General features: G+C 34.6%; 2 protein-coding genes across 7 annotated transcripts in view; one reads left to right on the forward strand and one right to left on the reverse strand.

Moving 5' to 3' along the window:
- On the forward strand, positions 1 to 24,534 carry LOC108145327. Of its 4 annotated transcripts, XM_017270709.2 has the most exons (12): positions 2 to 302; positions 372 to 2,337; positions 8,464 to 8,624; positions 8,683 to 8,827; positions 11,065 to 11,157; positions 11,249 to 11,406; positions 12,182 to 12,418; positions 12,477 to 12,627; positions 12,680 to 12,965; positions 15,405 to 15,539; positions 16,322 to 16,524; positions 16,592 to 16,897. In XM_017270709.2, the coding sequence occupies exons 2-12, from the start codon at positions 411 to 413 to the stop codon at positions 16,816 to 16,818; spliced, it is 3,723 nt and encodes a 1,240-aa protein (XP_017126198.1). In that variant the 5' UTR covers positions 2 to 302; positions 372 to 410; the 3' UTR covers positions 16,819 to 16,897. The 4 variants fall into 4 exon arrangements, with proteins under 4 accessions (XP_041564600.1, XP_017126198.1, XP_017126197.1 ...); XM_017270708.2 differs by having other exon boundaries at positions 2 to 2,337; XM_041708666.1 differs by lacking the exons at positions 16,322 to 16,524; positions 16,592 to 16,897 and adding an exon at positions 24,373 to 24,534 and having other exon boundaries at positions 1 to 2,337.
- LOC108145292 (nuclear factor 1 C-type) overlaps positions 21,361 to 26,652 on the reverse strand; it is a 20,655-nt gene continuing 15,363 nt past the window's right edge. For 2 of the 3 annotated variants that reach the window (XM_017270608.2, XM_017270607.2), the window contains exons 8-9: positions 23,760 to 23,955; positions 21,361 to 23,700 (exon numbers count right to left, since the gene is read on the reverse strand). In XM_017270608.2, coding sequence (XP_017126097.1) covers positions 23,651 to 23,700; positions 23,760 to 23,955 — 246 coding nt within the window. In that variant the 3' untranslated portion in view covers positions 21,361 to 23,650. Of the gene's footprint in view, positions 23,713 to 23,759; positions 23,956 to 26,652 lie in introns of all 3 variants that reach the window. The other variant, XM_017270609.2, reaches the window with a different exon arrangement.

Below are 26,652 nucleotides of genomic sequence, written 5' to 3' on the forward strand. Positions count from 1 at the left end.
AGTTCTTCTTAACCAAACAACAAAAAATCGTGCGCATTTGAATATAAATATATCTATATAGATACCAATTTTTTGTATACGTACGCGAACGCCCCTAAGAAAAACGAATATATGCATTTATAAATAAATAGATGTGTTTACTTAGCCCCTTACTAGGGTCAGAATACAAATTTATTAAAGTCTGCCTACACATGTTACTTTCACATAGTTATAAAAACAGTTAACGTGAAAATATGTGATGTGCTTCAAGTAACTTCATCCAGAAATTGAATTCTATGAGGTGGTGTGTTAAAAATCAACAAGTACGTAAATAGTTTCAAACATCATAATTCATACGTTAAAACGCCTCCACAATGAATGTACCACAATAGGAAAGTATTTACTGACTCACGGCTGCATTTCTAAACTTTATGTGTCTATATAATATGGAAATGCAAACAAAATCTGAGGAACCAACGACACACTTGAAAACCTTGAGAAGCCCTGTTGCGGCTACAAAAAAAAGGTCAGGCCCTTTGGATGATGCCCTTGACACGCTAAACAATTGCCAGCCGGCATCGCAAATATCGTTTCCGTCGTCTAAGGAGCCGCAGTCTTCAGATGTCCTCAGCGTTCGAAGCCCAATTCATTTTGCGAATAACCAGTCCGGAGGAAATAGGCTACGTCGTTGTAGTACAAAAGACAAGGAGAAAAAACGAGAACGCTGGCTCTTAACTCGAAAGACATGGAGGTATATGACAGACGCAGGTCGAAAGCTTCTTCCCGACGGATCTCAGCCAGGGTCGGATAATATTGACGCAATAGAAGCGCACTTCCAACGTGTGTGTTTATCTGAACCGTGTTTTGTTTTGTGGAGTCGGAGGACCTCATACCCAGGAGCAATTAACAGTTCTAAGCGGAGATTGAAGCTATTGTCCAGGCACGCAAGTGCTAGACGCAATGGAAATAAAGTGGAGGCCACAAATAGCTTTTACAATGAAGATCGAACCCTCGAGTTATTGCAGACATATCTTAAGCTCCGCGATGTGTACAAAACAACCACATTACTTAGCGCTAAAACGGTTCGACCTGACCAAACATCTTCACCTAGTGCTCAAAGACCAATCCTTAAGAACAAGAATGACAAGGAGACTATGAAATCCTCTAGTGTGACTCTGGAATCAGAGCTCGTTTCCCGTCTGAAACTTTTATCTAAATGCTCTATATTTGGACAAGAGGGAATTCAGCTGGAATTAGGTGATGTACCCGAAATCCTTGAGGATAAAGTACTTTTAAAAAAAATCTACAGTGCGCTCAAGAAACAACAACTTCATCGGACCCTACATTCCAAGGAACCATCAAAATATGTTAATAGGTCGACTTCACTGTCCAGCTTATTAAAAAATAGTAACCAAGATAAATTTGGCAATCACAATAGCCATGATCGCGCTGGTAACACACTCGGACATGAAAAGTTCCAATGTCTGAGAAAATGTGATACAACAATTTTGCCGAGCGCGAAAAGTTCACTTTACCTAGATCTAAATAATGTTCATCTAAGCTCCGAGACTACAGCAAAATGTGTTCTAAGTGAGAAGAAAACTGAAAGAAGCCTTAAAACATGTGGAACTCAAACCAGTTTTATTCAGCTTAGCGAACTTAAGAGTTTGGCGGAACAGTACAAGCTGGCGATTCGAAATTGCGATGGCAATTTACAGATTTCGGAAGAATTAGATAAACAGGATGGCTGTGAAGCATCGCGCTTGAGTGGCAGGAAAAGTTCGATTGACGATGACATTTCACAGTCAGTAAGCGATACAATCAAGCGTTATTTGAAAATGGCGAGAAAGAAGAGTGTGCAAGATTCTGAATCGAATCGATTTAAGTCAATTAACTATGATAAAAATCTTAGAAATATAAAGGCAAAGGGCGAAATAAACCCACCTGGCATGAGTGAAGGACTAAACAAAGCTGTACAAACTCTAGATGCTTGGCCCCTTATAGCTTTGGATTTTATTAAGGGAATCGAATGTTCCAAAAATCTGGAAAACGCTCATTTAGAATGGATGAAGAGTGAGGATGAGCGAATACAGAAAAAGTTAGAGTGGGAAAAAAGCCGGTCAACATTTAGTGATGAACTGCATTCTTCACATATCAGTAGTCGTGAAAACCACTCCCCATACTTAAAGTGCACATCTGCACCTTCTTCGCCAACCAGTCATTCAAAGTTAGAAAAAGCTATAAGGACTTCTAGCGGATTGCTCTCTTCAAGCTCTCAATTTATATCGAACATTTTGCACGGGCATAACAATGCAGGAAACCATATTAACACATTAATAGACAAGAATCCGGATATTAGTAAGTATTCATTAAAATAAAATTAATGTTAGAAATGCTTATTCTTTTTTATTTCGTAACGTTGCCACAAAATATAAAAATAAACCATTTCTCAGTACCTTAAAAATTGGAAACGAAAATGATTAATGAAAAATAGTTCCCAGTTATGGATTGACATGCATTCCATTAAATATCAACAACTTCATTATATTTGCTTGATTTCCTTTGCGTTTTTAATGAAAAGATCATTTTTAAATTACTTAAGACAAAACAAATATCTGTTTTACATTTTCTGTTTTCGATCTACTTAAAAGAAGCTATGAAAGTAATTTTAAGAACTCTAAGTATATTTAAAAAGTCTAGTAAAACGTAACTTTTAAAGCAGTTCAACAATCAAGGCTAGTTAGTTTTTTCTTTGCTGTTGACTTCTCATTCAAAAGCTTGCAACGCACTGAAGGAACAATTTCCCAACCCATAAAGTACAGATATTTCGGTACGCATCACTAACGAGTTCATATAGCCATGTCCCAAACTAGTATATCACTTTAAAGCTGTCTGTATAGAAATTTCCCAATTGACTTGATGGTTATATCATATTAGGGAGTATTGATGCAGCTGGCGCTGGAGACTGCAATTGTATTGTTTGTTAAATGTTCATTGATTATATTTTGTAAATAAATAATAAACGATAATAAATAAATAATGCTCATATTTCTCGAAAGCAAAGATTCATATAAATGCTCCGTCTTTGTTTGTTTTTTTCTTGCATTTTTTCTTAAATGTTTACTAAGCTTGTAAGTCCCTTTTTTCTTCTTGGGTTTTGGTGTTGATAGTTTTCTTCCTATTTTCTGATTTTAAAAGCTCTTTCTGTGTGCATTTAGTGCTCTCGGAATGGTCGGATTCTAGAACGTTGGATATAACTTTTTATGCTGTGCCTATGGTGACTTTCTGTTGCTAATAAAGTCCTCAAGTGTCATACATCTAAGCCTTATATGTGTCTTGGGAAAAATTTTTCTCATTTCTTACTGTTCAAATCTCAGTGCGTTAAAAAAAAATTTATAAATGGACTACTTTTCTATTTATTGTGACTGCTTTCTCTACTTTATTATTTAAAATTATTGATTGTCTTGGACTTAATTTTTGGCTTGTTGTCCAAATATATTGTTTCTTGTTCGTCGATAGAAATTTATATACAGTAAGATGCGGTTTTCACAACTGATACTATTCTGGATACAATAGTTTTGAAAATTTAAAATGTTGAGAATTTTTTCACGCAAGTGGAAAAACGTTTAATGTAATATGTTTTTAAAGTATTTACTTAACGTTTTTTTTGTATTACCCCGTTCATCAGTTCTATTTGTATCTGCAACACAAACTGGGTTGTTGTAGGGTAACCGGGGTTGTAGGATTATCTTGCCCATCGGGTATTTATTTATATATTCGCCAAAACAATGTTTACTGGCTAAATCTATATATATCTTAGCACTAAACATAACAAGTTAAGAGATATTCAACTAAAGAATAACGCACTAATTGTTTGTTGGAACTGAACTCAAACCGCAATCTAGGTGGTAAAGCATTATATAGTCGAAGAGCCTGACAAATAGGCTCATAAAGGGCGTAATTAATCCTACAATGCTTAATTAACAAGAAAGAAAGCAAACTTCGGCAAGCCGAAGTTCATATACCCTTGCAGCTATTGCATGAATTAAATACTTTTGAAAACATTTAAATTATGATTTACTTGAATATATGCTGAAAAACATTGAAACTATGATGATTTGCAGCTCAATTATTAGATAGTTATTTTATATATTTTTATATTTCTATGGGAGCTATATGCTATAGAAGTCCGATTTTGATAAAAATTTAAACCATAATTCTGAAATAATTAAACATTGCTATATGTCGAAGAACTAAACAAAAAATTAAAAAACAGAAAAGTTATAATTTTTTTCATTTATTTTTCCGATTGTTCCTATGGGAGCTATATGCTATAGTCGTCCGATCCGGCTCGTTCCGACTTATATACTACCTGCAATAGAAAGACAACTTTTGGGAAAGTTTCATGCAGATAGCTTTAAAACTGAGAGACTAGTTTGCATATAAACGGACGGACAGACGGACGGACAGACGGACGGACAGACGGACGGACGGACAGACGGACGGACGGACAGACGGACGGACAGACGGACGGACAGACGGACGGACAGACGGACGGACAGACGGACGGACAGACGGACATGGCTAGATCGACTCTACTAGTGATAGTGAGCTGATCAAGAATATATATACCTTCTAGGGTCGGAAACGTCTCCTTCACTGCGTTGCAAACTTCTGACTGAAATTATAATACCCTCTGCAAGGGTATAAAAATGGTTCGTGAGAACGTAAAGACCTGCATGGCAAACAAAAGTCTATTTTGGAAAGCAACACGGGGCAATCAAGGCTGCCAGCAAGAAGGTCATCCAGGAAAAGTAAGGCCTGTAGTTTCCTATGGTCTTCAAGGCTAGAAAGATGGAAAGACGAAATCTGCTAGAAGAAGATGGCAAATGGTTAGCAAAATTAATTAAAGAAAGAGCAAATCTGAGAATTTTGTGCTGAATGCGCTTAATTCCATTAACGTGCGAAGAAGCAAATTATTGACACACCACGAACTTACGAGGTTCTGGTCCGCATGAAGCAGGCTAGTATCAGCATCTGAACGGAGAGATCTAAAGATCTTTATGTCATCAGCATATAGAAGATATTCTGAGTTCATAAAATAGCAGGAAACGTGTTTAATAAATATTATAAAAAGAAGAGTGCCAAGGGCTCTACCTTGAGGAAGGCCTGAAGTTGCAACATATGGGCAAGAAAGATTATCATTAATGTAGACCTACCGGACATTAACCCATGCTGATTTGAGGAAATGTAGGGCTTAACAAGAAAGGAAAGATGCTTGGTGATAATCCGCTAAAAAAGTTTAGATATGTTACTCAATTTGGCAATGGGTCGATAGTTAATGATAAGGCATTTACTACCCGATTTATGAATTGGTGTAACCGTGGCTTCTTTCCATTTATTAATAAAACACCCCCTGGAAAGTGACAACTCGAAAATTAACGTTAGAGGCTGACAAAGTGCTGAGACACAATTTTTTAAGAAACAGGGAGAAATCCCATCCAGGTCAGGCTTATTATTGTCTTCAAAAACGTCTACCGCTTGACGAAGAAACAAAATATTATTCAGTGTTTCTAGATGGTTGCAATCACTAGGAGGTTCGAAGTTTAAATCAAGAAAAGATTTGCCACACCCATCCCAGAAGAAACAATAATGTTATCCATAGTCATAGACGAAGGTATAGAAGACAAATTCTTTTTATAATTAACAAACCTCCAGAAAGTTTTAGGATTTTGTTTAAAACCATTCTCAAAATTTATAATGTACTCATTGTACAGAAATGTATTCAAACTACCTATGCTAACTTCCGCTTGTGCATCAACACATGTGACAAAACGAAAGATCAATTAATAGTTATTATATCATTACGAACAGCGAGTAGATTATTTTCATTGAAAGTGTAAAATGGAACTTGAGGTAATTCATGCTCAAAAGTATAAAATTCTAAATTTAAAAGCAATGGCATATGATGAACGTCGCACTTCGAATCTAGGCTTATAGAATAATTGATTTCTGAATTAACAAAAACTTGATCTAATAGTTTATTTAAACTGTTAAAGATTGTGTTCATCTGGCTTAAGCTTATACTGAACAAATCATCAATTAATCTCAAGCATTATTCATATAGTTGTCTCTGTCTCTGAGCTTCAATGAATTCGTCAATGAATGAAGCGAACAATGTAGTGTCATACCCGTAATAGTAGTAACATGTTTGAATTGTTAAAAATTATTTTGTAATGGCACCTCAGAATCGCTTCGATTCTAACCTACTAGAGTTTTGCAAATCCGCCGCACCTGTTCTTTTTCATCGTCTTTGGCAGCTTTGGACCCGAACACTTCTTGTGACACGTTTGCAACACTGGTGCCAAGCAGCTGATTCACGCACAAAATTTAAAATACAAAATGTTGCAAAAAAACGAAGGACTGCCGCAAGCTGGGTAACATGGGAAATCCAGGGATGCCCTAAATCGGGTCCAATTTTCTCAATTAGGAAAAGAAATAGATCTTTGTCAATCCGGTAACATTGCAAAAATCTGCAAAACTTTCAGTTAAATGTTAGCATTGCATCTTAAATTTCGGTTGTTGAGTTTAATGTCCAAAATTGCCAAAAGTCGAAATACATTGTTTAAATAAGTAGAATTTGTTATTTTTGGCTACCAATAAATTTATTGACGTATTTTAGACATTAAATGTAGGCACCGATAATGCACAAAGATTATGAACAGCGGCGGGCCAAATATTGACAAGAGATTTGCCTGGAAAACTTAGGCAAATCATAGGCTTTTGTTAAGAGCAGTAGCGGCACTCAGCTGTTTTATTTCCCCCAAATAGTAATTTCCCTAGGAAATTTGCGAGCTAGCAAGTGAACTTTGATTACGTTTAAGCAAAATCTGTCAAAGCTAACGAATTCACTTCCGAGTGAAAACTGGAACAGGCCCGATAATTTTTAAAATTTTTGTTTCGTTTGATACCATGGGAGCTTTATGTTATAGTCGTCCGATCCGACTCGTCCCGACTTATATACAACCTGCAATAGAAAGACGATTTTTGGGAAAGTTTTATGCAGATAGCTTGAGAACTAAGAGACTAGCTTGCGTAGAAACGGACGTACAGTCAGACGGACAGAAGGAAGGACGGACGGACATGGCTAGATAGTGATGCTGATCAAGAATATATACACTTTGAAAGGAAATGTCTCCTTCACTGCGTTGCAAACTTCTTACTGAAATTACAATACCCTCGGCAAGGGTATAAAAATTAAAATTATTACGGTCCCTGCAAAAAAAAAATGCAAATACAAAATGGCAAATTTAATCGAACTACATTCAGCTTACAGATGTAAGCAAATAATAAAAAAAAACAAGAAAGGAAGCAGGCTTCGGGAACCCGAAGATTATATACCCTCATAGCTAAAACATTGAGCGATTATTCAGATCAATTATTCGATCGTCCCTATGGCAGCTATATGACATCGTTTTCCGATTTGAATAAAATTAAAATCGTAATTCTATACTATTATATTATTTATATATTAAAAATGTTTGTTTTTACGTTCAAAAATTGTGATCTCTAATAATTTTTCTATCTATTTTTTTATATTTTTTTGTTGTTGCAATTTGATCTTATGATATAGTTCTGGAATATTTCCCAATTACTATATCTCAATGAACTCACAAAAAAAATTAAAACAGCAAAGTTTTAATTTTCTCATTGATTTTTCCGATTGCTCCTATAGAATCTATATGCTACAATCGTCGTTTCATGCGGATAGCTTTAAAACTGAGAGACTAGTTTGTAAACGGACGGACAGACGGACATGGCTAGATCGACTCACCTAGTGATGCTGATCAAGAATGTATAAACTTTTATGGTCGGACATGTCTCGTTCAATGCGTTGCAAATTTCTGACTGAAATTGTAATACCGTCTGCAACGGTATAAAAAATGAGTGAAGATGCTATGTTTGTGGTAGAGGAACGACGTGGCAAAAAACCGCGATGGCTTGAGCTACAATCCGTCCGAGCATTCTAAAAAATGGTTTAGCTTTGGGACCGCTTTATAATTTTAGCAAAATACTTTTACTGTGCCTAGATTACACTTTTGTTTGAGTACTTAGCCTGATGTTGCTGCTGCAAATGAATGAAGAATCTAGATTTATAAAATCCAACCTCAAAGGTTCAAAGGAATCCAAGTTTTAGTGTGAAACGTAAGGTAAAAGGCTTCAAAGTACAGCGGAGACTTGAATATTGGAGATTGAGAGCAGGATTTGCTAGTGGAGATATCATTTTAGAGAGCGGAGAGAGTGGAGACATTAAAAAATCGCCTGGACACCGTCTTTAGAATTTTAAAGCCTACTTGTGAGCACCCACAGCAAAGCAGTGTAAACTATTGACTAATTGATTTTTGTTCCAACTGGACTGGCATACTTAAATTTTAAAATATAACATTAATAATATTCCTAATTTATTTTTTTTCCATGTTTCAGGTCAAAGTAATGCAAGTGCAAATATGCAAAAGTCGAAATCATTATCTAACGTGGGACAATTTGTTACTAAAAAAATATGGCGAAGTCGTTCCAAAAGCCAAAACAGGCGAAATTTATCTAAAGATAGTTTGCCTTTACCCCTTCTAAAGTGGTATCCTTCGGTAAGAAAATAAAATTCAAAAATGTTAATAAAACTTAAACTTTAAACATAATTTTCAGGAGAATCTGTTATGGATTTCAGAATCTGGCGAGAAGTTTCAAGTTTCGGCGACCCTACTGGTAAACTTGTCGAAAACAGAATCAGACTTAGTAAAGGATTTCGCCCTGGAAAAAATTAAAGAATTTAATTTGGGAAATATTGAAGGTTCGATTTTTAAACACAACTTAAACTGTTTTGTAATGATTAATTAATTGTAATTTTTACTTTAAACCAGGCATCGTAAAGATTACAAGTTTTATTAAAAATATTGGTTTTCAACGATTATTTTTCGAGTTTTTTTTTTAAATCTCAAAAAACATATTTTGGTTATTTTTTTCAGCTCTACAAATAATGATTAACCTATTAGTTTTATTTTCGGATTGCCAAACAACGCTTGAGTCGAAAGTTTTATTTTTTGACACAACATAAGAATAAAATTAAAATCGTAAATCTGAACTATAAAATTATTACTATTTCCAAGCAAATTAAAAAAAAAAAACAATATATAAGTTTCATTTTTTTGTAAATTTATTTTATTTTTTTATATTTCGATTGTTTCCATGGGAGCATAAAGCCGTCCAATTTTATTGAAATTTAAATCGTAATTCTGAAATATTTATCCATTATAAAGTATGGGTGGGTTTAGGGTCTTAAACATTTTTTTTCATTTGTTTTTTTATTATTTCTCTGAATCAACAATATGTTGAGAATTTTCAAACGGAGTTACAGCGTTGCAAACAACCGGCCGTGCTGCCAGATTGATCACGTATGATAAACTCAAAATCGGTTTTCCCGATAACTTTTCTTTCGAACTTCAAGTTCGTGAATATCACAACTCAAACATTTGAACATTATTTCTTCACATAATTCAGCATGTAATCACTAAGAGTTTTATTTTTATTTTTTAATAAGTAGTTAACCCCGATTTTTTTATTAAGATCGCTTTGTTCACTTCAAAAAAATAAAAAAAAAAATAAAATACGGTAATCACGAAGAACTCGAAAAATTCATCAGCTTTAAAATGCGTATAATTTTTGTATTCTGATAATCCTGTCACAAGTTATAATGTTCACCGCAAACCAACTTATTATTAAGGCGCCTCCGAAGATTCACGGTCCCGGCTTACTTTTCATTATTTTTTTTTAAATTTTATCTTACATTTTTTAAAAGTTGTATAATACTATGTAATTAAATTTTAAAAAAATAGTATTATAGCTGTCGCCGCAAAAATTCATAAAAATATGCGTTTTTCGTCTTTAAAACCCATTTTTGAGGTCGGAGATGTCTCCTGCACTACGTTGCAAACTCTGCAAGGGTATAAAAATACATGCTGAAACCCGAAAATTATTTTATCTTGAAGATTCACGAATCTAACAAGCTATTGAAGAATCCGCAGGTAAGCCGGTTTTATACGGATTTTACTGTCTGCGAAACAAGGGTATTTTTCGACTGTTAGACCCCTGTTGTCTTCGCTAGCATCTGCAAATAGCACTTAACATATGCTTTGCAGTCGCTAAAAGTCCTAAAAAAAACCGTTCTTGCAAGCTTGAAAAAATCGTGTAAAACTGATTTACCGGCGGAATGTTGAAGTTAAAAACTCGGTAGATTCGTGAAAACTCCATCTTCAAGATGTATGTTGTCGGAACATCTGTTTTTGTTATTTATTTAAACTCTGTCGAGCCTAGCATCTTTGTTAGTAAACTTAAGAATTATCCATTGTTAGTGAAATAAGCTATGTATGACCGAAATCGGTTAAGCCTTACTGGAGATAAAAAAATAAAATTGACATGATAACAGGCGAAAAACGTTATCTACACTTTTAAAAAAGTTGGTACCATTACATCAAAATTTGAGGGTCCTTTTTTAAACCATCTGCACCGGAAAATCAAGGTTTGATCTCTGGAGGCTTTCATCGATTTTAACTTGTAGATGAAAAGAATGTTAAAGATAGAAGGAAGCTTTCCGACCCTATAAAGTTTATATATTTTTGTCGAAGAACAAAAGCCGCCTGTCTGTTTGTCAGTCTGACTGTCCGTGTGTCCGTGCGCTGTCCGATCTCGCAAAAGTTTATTTCCCAATTTAGATTGTAAGCACACAAATCGCGAAACTCTGTCATTTCCAAATTGGACTCAAAAAACATTTAAAAAAAGGATCATGTATTTGAAATTTCGGAATAAAGCGAATGCTCTATTAATGGGGGAGAGTTGATCCTGCAGTCCGGCTGATGGCGCCTACAAAACCGGATTCGTTGTAATTGGCTTCTCTATCAATTTGCATTTTTTATTTTGAAAGATAACCTTAAATATGGCTTCGCGATTATTTATATATATTAAAATCTTATAAGTTAATTTAAACTATTGAATAAAAATTTTTATAGTTATTTTTACTTATTTAAATTTTAGATTTGAAGAAAACGTCGCCAAAACGACAAATCGTTCCTAAAAAAAAATCGTTGACCACTAGCTTTTTTGACATTGGAAGAAAAGATGATCAACGTAAGTTTAAGTTAACCAGTCGGTGTATAATTTTACACTTTGGTATTCAATGTATTTTAACCTAAGAAAATTCTTCTTTTAATATATCAAGATGGTCGATTAGTTTTGTTTGGAACTTCGCTGGAATGTTGTGTAACGAGAGACAGACAAGGAAACGATGACATAGAGAACCGTTCTAAATATTCCCTAATGTCAGTGTTTCGGGGAAGCGGTAGTAACCCAGGGAGTGTTATGAAGCTAAATGAACATGTAAGACTTTTTGGTTTACTAGATAAATAACCTTTTAAGCATAACAGCCGTATGTTATTTGATATTCGATAAATATAATTTAATAAATAGGGATCGCAAAAGTTTGTAAGAACTTGACCACTTTATTTTAACTAATCCTGCTCAACAACGGTCTCTAATAAGTGATTCAGACACGAAAAGAAGAAAGTATAAATGTTCAAATCTTAATGGCACAAGAAGTAAAGTGGTACAAAGGGCGAATGCGGCTAGAACGATAAATAAGGTGACAGCAAACGGCATCACTGTTATGTAAATTTTCAAATGAACCGTTACAGGAAATGCGGCGAGAACGAAAACTGTACAGCATTTAAAATAGAGAAACGTTGGGCCGATGTCGTAGTACAGGAATTGACGTTAGCGTCGGCAGAGGGAGAAAACAAATTGCGATAAAACGCGACACTCCGGACACGGCAATACGGGGCGCGAAAAGGAGTAGGATATAAAACCGGTGTGCCTTTTTATATGATCAGTTTTCTCGAAAGTTTACACTTTTACCAAATTGCGACGAAACTAAGTTAGTTACAGTCAATACACAAAGTATGTGTACAGCCCTTACATTCAACATTGAAGGCCCAAAACTTCTTAGGTACTAACTTACTAACTTTAGATATATACTTGTATTTAAAAATAAATGAGCAAAGCGTTTTCAGTGTAGTTCGAAGAAATTTTAAATTAGTGTTGGCATTCTATTTCTCAATTATATTGAATCATTATTCTTACACCTCACTCATTTTAGGTAAGGTCATGTGAAAGCTTACCAACTAAATCTTCGGAATACGGATGCATGGACACCTCTGAATGTTTTAGTGACTCTTTTACAAGCACTGAAATAAGGTTTGATAAGCCCTTTCAAGAAAAATCCCTTCTCATGGTGCCAATATTCGTTAATAACTGTATCGAATATTTAGAAGAGAACGGCTTACAAAAGGTTGGACTCTTTCGAGTGAGCACGTCCAAAAAACGAGTCAAGCAAGTAAGTTGACAAGCTGCAAACATTGAAACCATTTTTAATTTTTTAAATCGTTTAAAAGATGCGCGAAGAATTTGATAAGGACTGTCATACTAAGTTTTTTGTCGATACATGCCCTCATGACGTTGCCACCCTGCTGAAGGAATATCTACGGGATCTTCCAGAACCACTTCTTTGCGACAGACTCTACTCAACTTTTCTAAAAACACAACGTATGCACTTTATTCATATATATGTAATTGATTGTGAACCGACTAATTTCAGGTATAAGAAATCGACGCTTGCAACTAGAGGCTATATCACATTTAATAAGACTACTTCCCATACCACACAGAGACACCTTGTATGTCCTTCTAATATTTCTAGCAAAAGTAGCAGCACATAGCGATGATTTATGCAATACTGACGGGAGTTGTCTAATGACTGGAAATAAAATGGATAGCAATAATCTAGCGACAGTATTTGCACCCAATATTTTGCGTAGCACACTTTTGACATTTCCAAGGAATAAAGAACAGGAGCATATGAGCGATGCAATTAATGTCGTAAGGTGGGTCCATGTATTTCATTGTTCAACAGTCCTTTTATGTCTCTGAAAGGATTCAGTACAGTTTAAACTATTTTTTATTAATAGCTACGAACATTATATCTACAACCAAATCAATCAATCATTTAAATATGATAAATTTTTTTAATAATTTCCCTCAGTTGAAATAAAAAAGCCACATCCTCTTAGATCTGGAGGTTTAGTTTAATAAAACTAGGTTTAAGCGCCCAAGCTTCTTTAAATTCAGATTTAAATAATTTGGCTAAGTTCAAAAGACTGTACAGTAATCAAAAGCTAATCAAAACATATACGATTATTATTCTGTTTTGTGACGAACAACTTATAATTGTTTCTATTGTGTACTTTTATTTAGTTACGTGACTTATTTTATTGAACGGATTATACACGTGCCTAAACTTAAGCTAATACAGTATAGAGATCGTAAAAAGAATATCGATATTCATACCGATACACCAAACACCTATTGTATTGATCGAAAGTCAAAACGAAAAAGGAACTTCCAAATCATTTAAACTTAGCACTTTTTCCCCTCTTACGGCGATGATGAAAATAATACTCTCGGCTTTCGAAGTTTATTAGAACGCCTAAGGACTTGTTAAGTAGATTTCTCCAACTAGGGGTATACAGCCCCGTGTGGTCACATCACGGGAGCGTCGAGAAATTAACTTACCATAGTCGTCATTCATAACTTGGCCTGCTCAAAAACTCGATGAAGAAATTTCGTAGTTACATTTTTCGACGCTCTCGTCGGTATTCGAGGTGTAGTTTTGCGACCCCTTCAGTACGAATAAGGTACCTTCGTGTGCGTAGTTGCCTGCCCAATAACAGCTTAGAAGGTCAGTTGTGGAGTGTGGAGCGTTATGGTAGTGACGAAGAAATTCGTTTAGGTCTGCACTTAAAGAACACAAAGTAGTAGCCATTGCTTTGAGTGCCGTAATGAAGTTTTTCCAAAACCAACTTCCTGAGTCGGGACTACTACTCTGTGTAGATTTGGTAGTGATGTTCCTTGGACCGATTTCAATACCTTTAACTATTTGTCATCTTTTCTAGTCACTTGAGCTGTTCGGGTAGATATTATTGGTAGTTGCTTAACTTGCCGTTTAAAGAAACTGTCAATTGCATCGGACTCTTCAATAGTCCAATCAGATATGAAGAATTTGTTTAACTTGGGTATTTCTTTTAATAAACACTGTCATGGAGTAAACACATATTCAAAAAATTGTGTGCACCCGTAAACCTTTCTATTTGTTTTAAAAACTTTTTCAAGACAATCGTAAAGCATACAAATTTTTATTCTTTCCAGATATGAAACCTTGTACTCAAGAATACAATTTTTAATTAACTCTTGCAGAGCTTATTATAATTTTAGTCAGAAGTTTGCAACGCAGTGAAGGATACATTTCCGACCCTATAAAGTATATCCGGCCTGATCCAGTTTTCACTCGGAAGTGAATTCGTTCACACTGGCGGATTTCCCTTTAACATAATCAAAGTTCCTTGGCTTGCTAGCAAATTTCCTAGGGAAATTACTATTTGGGTGGATATAGAATAGCTGACTGCCGCTACTGCTCTAAACAAAAGCCTATGATTTGCCTAAGTTTTCCAGGCAAATCTCTTGTCAATATTTGGCCCGCTGCTGTTCTTAAGCTTTGTGCATTATTGGTGCACACATTTATCGTCTAAAATCAGTCAAAAAATCATTAGTAGACAAAAATAACAAATTTTACTTATTTTAAAGGCAGTGATGCAAACTGACCAGCAAAAGTGTTGAACATATTGTGTGAATCACCAGTGTTGCAAACGTGTCACAAGTAGTGCTCGGGTCCAAAGTTGCCAAAGACGATGAAAAAGGTCCCAAGACAACACGCTTTGCACAATAAGTACATTAAATTAAGGGGTAATAAGAAAAAAATCACTGTTAAACTAAACTTAGATAATTTACAACTCTAACCATGTAAAAACAAACCGAAAAGTGCTTCCTAAAAATAAGTCCCAAGAAAATAATTCTTTTTTTTCGTACTATGACAACCCTTGCTATCAAATCGTTCGGAAACTAGAACAGGGGCGGCGGATTTGCAAAACACTAGTAGGTTAGAATCGAAGCGATTCTGAGGTGCCATCACAAAATAATTTTTAAAAAGTCAAATATGTTACTAATACTCGAATCTGTTATGCAAAGAATTATTTTCTGTTCTTGCGGAACTGAATCCGTCAGGCAAATGCTTGGCGAAAAGTTTCCGTGAGATTTTAACTCTTTTTTATACTAAAGAACATAAAGGCTATGCAACTTAACTTTAACTCAGGACAATCCAACTACGATAGAAAAATAAAATAGTTTTTGAATATTAAGGTTTTTATTTTTTAGTGTTATATATGTATTAATAAAGTTTACATTTTTTCAAATTACTATCTTTTTGTCAGGACCATGATCGATCATTATGAAGAAATTTTTAAGATATCAGCAGAATTGCTTAACGTTATTTATACACAAGTGTTGGAAGCATGTCCCGAAAAGTTATACGAGCTGATTTCGACGAAAATAAATGGATCTGAATGGTAAGGCATTTTGACATTATTATTTGTGTTATTATAAGAACCATTGTAAATGCACAATAGGTAGCTAAAATTTGAAAGTTTATACTCTAATCGACTGATTATTTGGATTAGTATTAAAACGCATTTAGCCCAATGCTCATTTGTTTACAAAGGCCTCGTCCCATTTGCCTCAAACGATTTTAAGAATAATTACCGGAAAACACTGATATTTTCCGTTAGTTTATATGCAAGGATGGCGCAATTTTAAATTTTCTTTCTAATAAAAAATGACTGAAAACAAGAGCAAGCGCAGTTGCAGTACCACAATGCAGTAGTGCTGGATCTCTGGCAGAAAAATACTATTACATATAGGGGGATCTTTGGTCTTTTTTAGGAACTGTTGTGGTCTCCTTAGCAAACTCCTCAAACAACACCATCAGCACCCCTTCCTTGTCGTTCAAGCAGGCAAATGCCTCGATAGCATTATGTATGTTAAGCAAGAAGTGTTAAGGGTTATAAAAAAATTTATTTATTAAGGACTTAATATCCTCTTAAATTGGTAGAAAATTGGGATCTAAATTTAGACCCAACGAGGGATTATCCTTGGCTTAGCCGAATGAGTCGAAAATAAGTCACAAAATTTGATAGCAAAGGTTTTTGGAGTTGAAGGTGAGATCGTCACTTTGTTTATACATTATCAAGAAGTTTAGGGCCAAAAATATATATATAAAAAATAAGGGTTATTTGAAAATCGTTAATTTTGGTCGACCTGTAAAATCCTTAGTATCTTAATCTACTTTTAGGTGTGACCACATCGATCACTTTAGTGACACTGACTTGGTTAAATGGCAAGATGATACTAAAGATCCAAAAAAAACGTCTCAATTTAATACCAATGACACCAAAAGAAAGCAAAAGGAAAACATTGAAGTTTTCACTGGAAGTCTAAAAATATCTGTGCCAGGAAATACTCATATAAGCCAGATAGAATCTTTAGAAAACAAAGGTATATATATATATTAAAATATTACTTCTTATTATTTTTTGGCCGTCTATTGATTTATATAACTTAGAAAATAAAACGACGAGCCATAAACTTTCTGGAGCCAAACTACCAGCCAACCCATTAGAAACTGAGATTGCTACATTAGGTGGAAATGTGGTAGATCTTGAAACAAAACCCAAAGCAACTACATCAAATAATCTAAATGACATCAATCAAGCCGGAATTCGGAAAAAAGCTATTTACAAACGGCAGCACTTAATATCTAGCTCAAGACGAATAAACCAAGGACCCTAAATATTTAATAATTCTAATTAACTTTTGCAATGTGTTAATTCAATAAGAAACGATAAAAATATATAAAAATAATACTGAATTTCTATTATTTTCGAAGAACTTTATTCCTTTGTTTAAGGATTATTGTAACATATAGCTACCGCGGAATCCTCAGCTGATGAAATTTAAGTTTGTATGGGAATTTTTCTCAGGAGCATAACATCGAGATTTATAGATAATAATTATATAAATAATACTAAAAACTTTTTATTTTATTTTTTGGGCTGAGGGTGGAAAATGCCTTCTGTATCTCACACGTCGTAGATGTGGTATGTGGGGCTCGCACCCACCAAAAACCCTCCTCATCATGCCGCTTATCGGAAAAGCTTTCGTTAAAAGCCTCTACTTGATTGCCAATATATACCAAAGTTGATTGTCTATTGGCATTCAAAAAAAGCGACCTACATGCCCTTCATTTCGGTTGTCGAGGTCCTTCTTTAGGTTAATCCGATCCGTTACTGTCTAGATCAATTTTTTTTTATCTCAAAATTCTTAAAACAAAGACTTGAACTTGCTTCCAAGCTTCTTCACAGCTCTTCAATTTTACCACGATGTTTGCTGGCGATATTTCTCCAATACTATCGGTTAGTCTTCTTTGTTCAGTTTTGAAACGATTGCAAAGGAAAATTTTGTGCCCAACACTATCTATTACAGCTCCTCCATATATACAGTTGGCATGTGAGCTTTTTTCGAATGAGTGCAAAAAGGCCCTGAAATATCCGTGACCAGTCAACATTTGTGTTATAGTATGTTATTATGTTATAGTCAAAATCTACGTGTTTCCTCTTAGTTCAGTCCTTGAGATTTGGTATAAGCCTAGCTGACCATTTTTCTGGGCATTCGTGTTCCCATCTAGTCTGACACAGATTCAGGGTTTCTTCTCTACAGAGATTCTTTTGCTTGCCTTGTCGCTTCTCCATTCTGTTGTAGACCGTGAACTTGTTTGCGTTGTCTAGCTAAATGATCGATCGGTATAATTTCCAGATCCAGATACCGTTCTGTATGTGCTTATTATCCTTAATGATATTGTCCTTTGTACAGCGAGTAAGGGTTTCAGTCTGCAGCTTACCCGTAGGGTGCCTGCGCATGACGAAAATGATTGTCTTATTTTTGTTTGACAACATATCGACACTTTTTAAATTGCAAAAAATGTCCCAGCTATAGCCTTGAGAACTCTCATCGACACGGGCACAGCCTTGTTTGACTCCTTGCTATCTATTGGAGATGATAGACGCATTACTAATGCTATTTTAATACATCTGGTAATAAATTCGATGCAGGAACTAAAAGAAAATGGGAAGAACAGTTGGATTATACTTCGCTTCCACTTTGGAGCGAATGTGAGGCGGCCCTCAACAGGCGATACCAACATATGGTAGCAGACCCAATCTGACCCTAAGAAGAATGGAAATAGGAGTTTTTCGTTTGTCGCTGCCAGAAACGACCCTGTTCAATGCGTGTATTGCAACTCAGCTGAATATCAGACTGGAAACTGCGCTTCCTTGGCAGCCCTAACAGTTCAGCAAAGACTTGATGTCGCTTAAAGAGCACCCTTAAGAAAGGGTCACACGTTCAAAAAATGCAAATCAAACAGATGTAGAGAGTGCAATTCCTGACATCACACGTTGCCACACATATATTCCCCAAGCACAAATCTCGCGTTGCCACCCCCTTCTTAGCCCACGCTCATTCTCAACCTGCTGATGGTTTGAAAGTGTCTTTATTGACCGCCACGTCGAAAATAGCCCCTTCAAGGCGAAAACTTTGCCCCGCCTTGAGCTGTGTGCCGCTCACCTTTTAGCAGATCTCTATAACCGTTTCAGGGCATTGGTAAATTGTCCCATTGAGAATGTTTTCCTGTGGGAGAGAGAGATCACTTTGCACTGGATCAAAACCCATCCCTCGTCTTTGTCGGTTTTTGTTTCGAACCGGGTTTCAGAAATTCATGAGTGGTCGGAGAAAGCAATTTGAAGACACGTTCCCAAGAAAGTCAACCCAGCAGACATAGTGTCCCGAAGATGTGACCTAGAGGAGCTTACAACGTCCATTTGGTTCGAAGGGCCTTCGTTCTGGCTCGACTCAGAAAATAATTGGACTGTAAATAGACATTTCGAACTCCCGGCTGATGTAATGTCGATGGAGTTAAATTATTTGCTTCAGAAAGTAGAGTCCTTTTCTTCTGAGAGTATTCGTGTGGGTTTTTCGTTTTATTCAAAGGTGCAGAAAGGTGTCAAATCCCTTTGAAAAAAGTATTTCGCCAAGAGAACTGGATTTCGCTTTTGAGAAAGTGGTCGAAGCTATCCAATTTCACGAATTCAGGAACGACATAAGTAAAATTCAGAAAAATGCACCGGTAGAAACGAATGTTTAAAAGTTAAACCCTTTTCTTTAGGAAAATAAATTGGATTGGTGTTCCTCGATATTGCTCACAGTTCGTCAGATCCTATGTGTACATTACGAATTGTCTGCGCGAGAAAATATGGCTAGTTAAAAACAATAGACAAAGTATCGCAATAAGAGCTTGAAAGTGATTTAGTGATATATTCTACAATTTATTTGGTAAGTCTGCATTGCGCACATATTCTGACGAAATGAATATATTTAATAATTGTTATAACTGCAAGGGTATATAAACTTACATTTTTTTTGTTTAAATTCAAATTCACACCAAATGACTTACGGCAGATGAGATCAGCAAAGTTTGATTTTTATGAAACTAAATTTCAGAATACATTTACTTAACACACCTGGCGTAAGCTCAAAAATATAGGAATTGGTAAAAGCAAGCAGACGCCCCAATAGTAAACACAATGTTTGTGCAGTTTTATGTTCCTGAAACTACTTGTTACTTAAGTACCTGAACGCCTCCTAGCGTAAAGTCTAACGCCTAGGACTGGATGGCATCCGTCCTAAATTACTCTTTACCCACATTGCACATATTAAGAACACAGCAAAAAAAAAATGTACCTTTACCGAAATGTCAGACCGATATCCCTACTAGAATCCTGCATAAGTGAACTTCTAAGTGAGAACGTGTAAGTTTTCTTGAAATCTTCACTTACTTCATCTTTCAAATAAAGCGCTTACACAGAATTTTAGGTCACACATTACTTGAAACGACTAATAGCCTCATTCCATTGGCGCATTAAAACGCATTAAGACTAATACGCATTTATTTACACAGGGAATCCCATAAGGCTAAATGCCGCATTTAAAATAAATGCGATTATTAAATGCGATTAAAAACCATTCGCACCGAACGTTTTTAGGAAAAATACAGGAAAATACCGATGTTTAACGATATTTTGTTCGTGCCATGACTACAACAGATGTTTTCTATATGCAAGGTTTGCGCAATTTTTGATGCCTTTGAATATAATAATTTTGTATAAAAATGACTAAAACCTAGAGTGCACGCTGCAAATTCTGCTCGCAGTACCGCAATTAAATAACTCCCACATATACGGGGATCCTAGCCCTTTATGGAAACTGTGGTGGTCTCCATTGCAAACGCGTCATAACAACGCAATCAGTTTCTCTTCCTTGTCGTCCAAGTTGGCAAATGTCTCGGTCGCACTATGGATGTCCTGCTGAGCATTACAGAGTTTAGTAAACTCACTCATGTTCATTAATTTTAATTAATTTCTTTTGGATTTTCCCAAATTCGAAAGTAAACAATCCCAGATCAGCTGTTCGTGCCACTCACATGTCGGAGTAGCATTAGCTAAATGCTAATGCGCCAATGGAATTAGGCACATTAAAAACGTCCACTAATGCGGCAATGGAATCAGGCTATAAGTCACTTGGAATTCGTAAAGTGAACTCAATGACTTATAAGTCATTTGAGCACTTTCAATTTCAAAAACAATTCATCGGAAAATGTACATTTAAAGAGTAGTTTGGCAAATTATTTCCTAAGTGTATGCAATAATTTGAACACATTTTTATTTCTAATATTTATTGTTTTCTTTAATAAAATATTCTCTTATATTGTTACCAAGTCTCCTTTTGTTTACAGTCTATATTTGTTCAATATAAATATTAATATTGCAATACAATACAATATAATTTTTTTATAATAAGCACTTTCATTTAAATTTAACTTACAAACAGCGTTAGCGTAAGATTATATTCACAGCCAATTCTTATAAATAGTTTGAATATTGTTTACTTCTTTCACATGCCCTTTACCATCCACTTAATATTATTATTGTACCAACATTTTATAAATTTATAAATTTAGAAATTACGAAAATTAAATTCAAGCCGACAAAATTTCTTTAAGAAACAAAACAAATTGTGAAAATAGATACCCACTCAATGTGACCAACTTGAGTGAATACCTATTATATGACTATTCCACGCATAGATTAAAAAACATAAATCTTAATCTACATGTTTCATTTCAATATTATTTCCGTTACTATATACGATTACAAAATATTCAAATTGAATTCATTTCATCACTCTGATAAAAAAAAAATCAGGCACTTAATATAATTATTTTCTTACAATATCTTAATTCCGTTTTCTTTTTTTAAATACTTATCCATTTACATTTTCTAAAAATAAAACAGGAAGAGACTGGAAACTCCTCTAAGTTTTTCCTGTTTCATGTCATTAAACATATTCAATTAACTAAAGTTATTTTTATAATTATTGAGCATATAAGATAGAAATTAGTTTATTATGTCCACTTACAATTAATATATAAACATTATTATATACTTTCATTAGTAGTGCTACTATTGTCAAGACGTTGTCTGTATTATATTTCTTAAATGTTCGACATTTGATTCTAAATTCAGCATCAAAATAAATCCAAAGCTAAGTTTTCGAAGAATAGTAACTAAAAGTTTAAATTTCTATGTTTTGATTAAATCTTATGACAGAAAATTATTTTTTTATTAAAATTATTATATGCGTATAAGAGTTTTAGTTATTGTTCAGCACGGCTACTAGAAAAATATAATTTTAGCTTCGGTTTTCCTTATTTAAATTTATAAAAAGCCTAATCAATATATTCCTGCAAAAATTGAGTTACACTGCTAAAGACTTAAAGGGGCTATACCAGTGTAAGGTTTTTGTTTTACAGCAATATTGAGAAATAACGGGACTAAAGGAAGCAAAAAAGTTTTTTAAATTCTGCCAAATGGACAATTTTTAACCAATCCAAAAGTTCGTAGGTCATTGTAGGTAGGACCTATTTATGATGATTGAATGTCATTTTGAAACCGATCGGTCAACTTGTAGTCAAGTTATGATGTCAGCAGTTTCCAAAATGTCATTTCGAGATAAACGAAGTTAAGGTTTCAGGCAAGCTTTAGAACGCTGCCATTTAAAAACAATTGAAACTATTGATATGGACAAAAAAAAATTTTTTCCAATAAAGTTAAATGTTAATAAAATTGATTTTGATAACTACTAAAAACATTGTTTCAAAAATCCAAATTTTATATTTTTCATTTAAGTTACCTTAAACATATTCAGAGTATGTGGGTGAAGCGATTGCTATATCTTTGTAAAAGTTATAGCTCTGAGAAGCCCTCATTCGTACTTAAACATTCAAACTCGTTTTTCTTGAAAAATATTTTTCGAACTGGCGACTATGATTTCTGAAAACGATTTTGTTCAAATTCGTAAGGTATGTACCAAATAATAACTGAAAAAGTCAAGTAATAACATTTTACTGCTTCCAAAAAAATTCCCAAAAAGTGTTTAAAAAAATGGTTAACATGTGTGAAATGTTAAGGGGGAACAAAAATAAATTATAAATTCGAAAGGTTATTGCATTAAAATTTTAAATACTGTTCACTAAAATCTTGCAGTAAAATTATAACATATTTTACATTTTAGTGGTGTGAAAAAAAAGTACAAATTAATAAATTATACAATTTTATCACTGGGATTGAGTTTATATATTTTAAAACTTGTATTTGTAAGTTTTGCTTCTCTAGTTTCGAAAATCCGTAAGTTATTAGTTAGTTTTTAAATAAAAAAAGGAAAATGTTTAACATTTTCTTCTCAACAAAACTAGCTAAGCCCTATGATTGAAATTTGAGAACTTACTGTGAAAACTGTCTAAATTTTTAAAAAAGCCTAGAGTGCCATAATCAATAATGTTTGAGTCAGTATTTAAAAATTAAATTTATTTTACTTATATATAGCCACAATAAGTAAAAGTACCGGGTTAGGCACGGGTTAAAGCTATTTTTAATGAGAACTTCCACTTTTCAAATTATTACAAAAACACTCAACCGCTATTTACAGTTCCTATGATTGAAGCCAATTCATGTATTAAAAACAAGGAGATAAATCGACATTTTTCGAACTGTCTTGTCAACCTTTTTGAAGTGGACTAAAACACACTTCGAGTGTACTTGTGCAGGTCTATACTTTTATAATGGATACTTATTGAAATTGTGTTGTGTAATATGTAAACAAATATTTTTTTAATAAGAAAAAGAAATGAAATGTACAATAATTAAACAGCTTCTAATGACTTTCCAGATTTTTGCTAGTTTTTTTTTTTTTTTTAATATCCTTTCTCTGATTGCTTACGAGTATGAAATATGTACCGGAGTAATTATATAGACGTCTGACTAAAGGCCTTTTTTTAAGTCCGTCTAATTATAGTAAAGTTCAAAGCATGTTAGTGTTATTATCGATAGTTTCTATAAAATTAATGTGCATTTGGTTTTTATGTATATATTTTTAAGGTACTCTTATTTTATTATTGATTTGGCATGCCCAAGCCGAAGAGTTTCATCACTTTTATTTAATTAAGCTTAGATCATGACACATAGTCACGATTTGAGTATTCATCTATATATCGTCCAGACGCTGAAATGATTTCTAAATTCAATTAAACATTAGTCGCGCCAAACTTATTTAAAACTTACAATCTTCCATTAATATAACTTGGGTGTTTTCTATGTTTGTACTAGATGTAGAATGAGGAATAACATTATGATCCCCTTCGTTCCACCTCGTCCTGGTACTTGATCGTGATACTGCCATTGGAGCTGAGTAAAGGCTTAAGTCTGTTGGACTTATAACTCCAGACATTGTGGAAATGGAGCCTGCATATCCTAAAAGCTTGAAATTGAGAAAAAATGTATATTTATTGAAATGTACTGAAATATTTTTATCTAACTTAATTCAATATCAACCGCTAATTGACAGAATAGTCAAAAATTATTATTACCTTTCTCGGCAATTTATACATAAAGAAAAACAACCATGTGTATCTTGTAAACAAATTTCCAAGTTTGCGAATTCTGTTTTGGAAAAGATATAGTGCTTTTCAGCTGAACCACATGATCACTGGTCACTAATGGATCTGTAATTAGGGTTCAAGTTTCTTCTGCTGAACGCTTATTATACATTACGTCGTCGCAAAAATTGTCGGCCTAAAACCTATCGGTATCGAGGTGTTTCAAGCCAGAAGTAGCTGACTGTGCTTAACAAAAATATGTATTTATACATTAAAACTTTTTAATTTGTTTTTTACAGCGTAAAGCAAAATCGTGAATTCTGGTGTGGCCACAAAACTGTTGCTGAACTTCGAGAAGAAGGCTGAAATCCGCGACCCAAAAAAGAAAAAACAAATCAACAAGTCAACCATCTTTGTTTAAGTTTTGATGAGCCACAGCTGTTCAGATCAGTTGTTATCGGATGGTGGATGTGCTCTGGGGGATCGGATCTTCACATCTTTAAATATCTTAAAGGATATAAGGGGATGGACTGCCTGGAAATGGGTTTGCACCGATAAACATCGGCTAACTATCATATACATAAATGCATAAATCCGCCAAATTCGGTTAATTTTGGATGGCGGACTAAATGGGACATTTCCGAAACGGCAAAACATTGTCGACCATCCGTTCAACGGATGGCGAATGGATCTCTGTGGGAAGAGGCTTTATAGCTGCAATGGTGTTTTCTTTAAAGCGATGGGTTACTAAAGTGTTACCACTTTTGGCGCTATAACCACAAAAAAAAGGTCTGCAAATGAAAACACCAATCAATAAACGTTTCTTGAGTAAAACAAATAAATACTACCTCCAAAACTGAACGGGACATTTTAAAATGTTCCTTGAATTAGTCCATGCGGTACGTTTTGACCGTCACTTCATACAAAATTTTGGTTTGATGTGGCGTCTTCTGTTCCTGTAAGGAAAAGCTGTCAAGTCGATTTCGTGCACCGCCACAACTACAGTACTGCCCACCACGTTCGTAGCCACAAAAAAAATCAAAAAGTTCTTGCAAAAGAGTTATAACATTTCATGACTTTTAATTATAGCCCCTCGAAGAGTAAAAGGAAATAGTGTGTTCGTTGAAAAGTATGTAACAGATATATAAAAGGGTTTTCGACCCTTTAAAGTATATGTACGTATTCTTAATCAAGTCAGTTTGTCAAACTGTTCGAGTCTGCCTGTATGTCCGTCCGTATGAACGTTGAGATCTTAGAATCTATTAGAGCTAGAGATTTGAGACTTGGCATTCAGATTCCAGTAATTCTAACGCAGCACAAGTATTTTTCAAAACGTACATACATATGTATGTTTCGGTCAAATCTAATGGTTTATTACGGGGGGTGGGGCTGCTGTACGCTCCTAGCTTCTAGTGTCGGCAATGCAGTTCGACAGACGGCGCACCTAGACTGATCACTAATGGATTTCCCCTCTTTTGACAAATGTGAAACTCCGATTTCCACTTTTCACCTTCTGATCAGCTGATCTGAACAGTTTTGGCTAGTCAAAACATAAACAAAGTCAACAGGTCAAACATCTTTGTTTACGTTTTGATGAGCCTCAGCTTTTCAGATTTTTTTAAAAATCTCAACGGTTTTTTAGGGATGGACTGCGTGGAAAAAAAGGCTACACCGCAGAAATATTGGCTAATAGCGTATTTCCACAGAGATCCATCCACCATCCGTTGAAGGGATGGTCGGAACGGTGGACCTACTGGAACATTTTTGGAACGGCATCCGTTCAACGGATGGTGGATGGTTATCTGTGGAAACAGACAATTACTGAATTAATTTGACACTATCAAAAAATACGAAAAATACCGGTAAATACTGATAAGCTATATTTCGTCACTTCCTGGTTTTACAACTGGTTTTTATTGGCAAGGAGGACGAAATTTTTTATTGTTTTCAAAAACAAATACACGTTTTGCTATTTTCAAGCAACTGTGGTAGTCTTTTCAGCAAACACGTCAAACAACACCATCAGCTCCTTTTCTTTGTCTTCTAACTACCACAATACCATTATGGATTCCCTGCTAGATATTAAAGAATTCTATAAACCAAAATCTTGCATAAAGACGAGGGAATCAGTCATATATAAAGAGGCCACTAACGCGCTAATGGAATCAGGCTATTAGAAGATAGAACGGTATAACCATCTCGAAGAAATCACTTTTTAGTCACTTCGGAAAAATATTTTTTTTAATTTTGATTTTAGAACATTGAAGTTATGATGATTTTCAGCTCAATTATTCGAACGTTCCTATGACTGCTTTCTGGTATCAATTTCTGATTTTAATAAAATTAAAATTGTAGTTCTGAATTATTAGGCTATTACTATATCCAAAAGAACTTTTTGAAAAAAAATTCAAAAATATAAGTTACCTTTTTATTAATTTTTATACCCTTGCACAGGGTATTATAATTTCAGTCAGAAGTTTTCATCGCAGTGAAGGAGACATGCGCTCAAAATCTGGTCCTGGAGCTCTTAATCAAACCATAATTTGTTTTGATGATTTCCTTATAAATATCTTTCTGGA

Source organism: Drosophila elegans, unplaced genomic scaffold (assembly GCF_018152505.1).
Source record: "Drosophila elegans isolate 14027-0461.03 unplaced genomic scaffold, ASM1815250v1 contig_349, whole genome shotgun sequence".
NCBI lineage: Eukaryota > Metazoa > Arthropoda > Insecta > Diptera > Drosophilidae > Drosophila > Drosophila elegans.

What these genes read in the sequence shown, in the direction of transcription:
- LOC108145327 (XM_017270708.2), top strand. Translation starts at nt 411, where the DNA reads ATGTGTCTATATAATATGGAAATGCAAACAAAATCTGAGGAACCAACG. An exon ending in TTATGAAGCTAAATGAACAT is followed by an intron (nt 11,407 to 12,181) that starts GTAAGACTTTTT and finishes CACTCATTTTAG; the next exon opens with GTAAGGTCATGTGAAAGCTT. An exon ending in AACTTTTCTAAAAACACAAC is followed by an intron (nt 12,628 to 12,679) that starts GTATGCACTTTA and finishes GACTAATTTCAG; the next exon opens with GTATAAGAAATCGACGCTTG.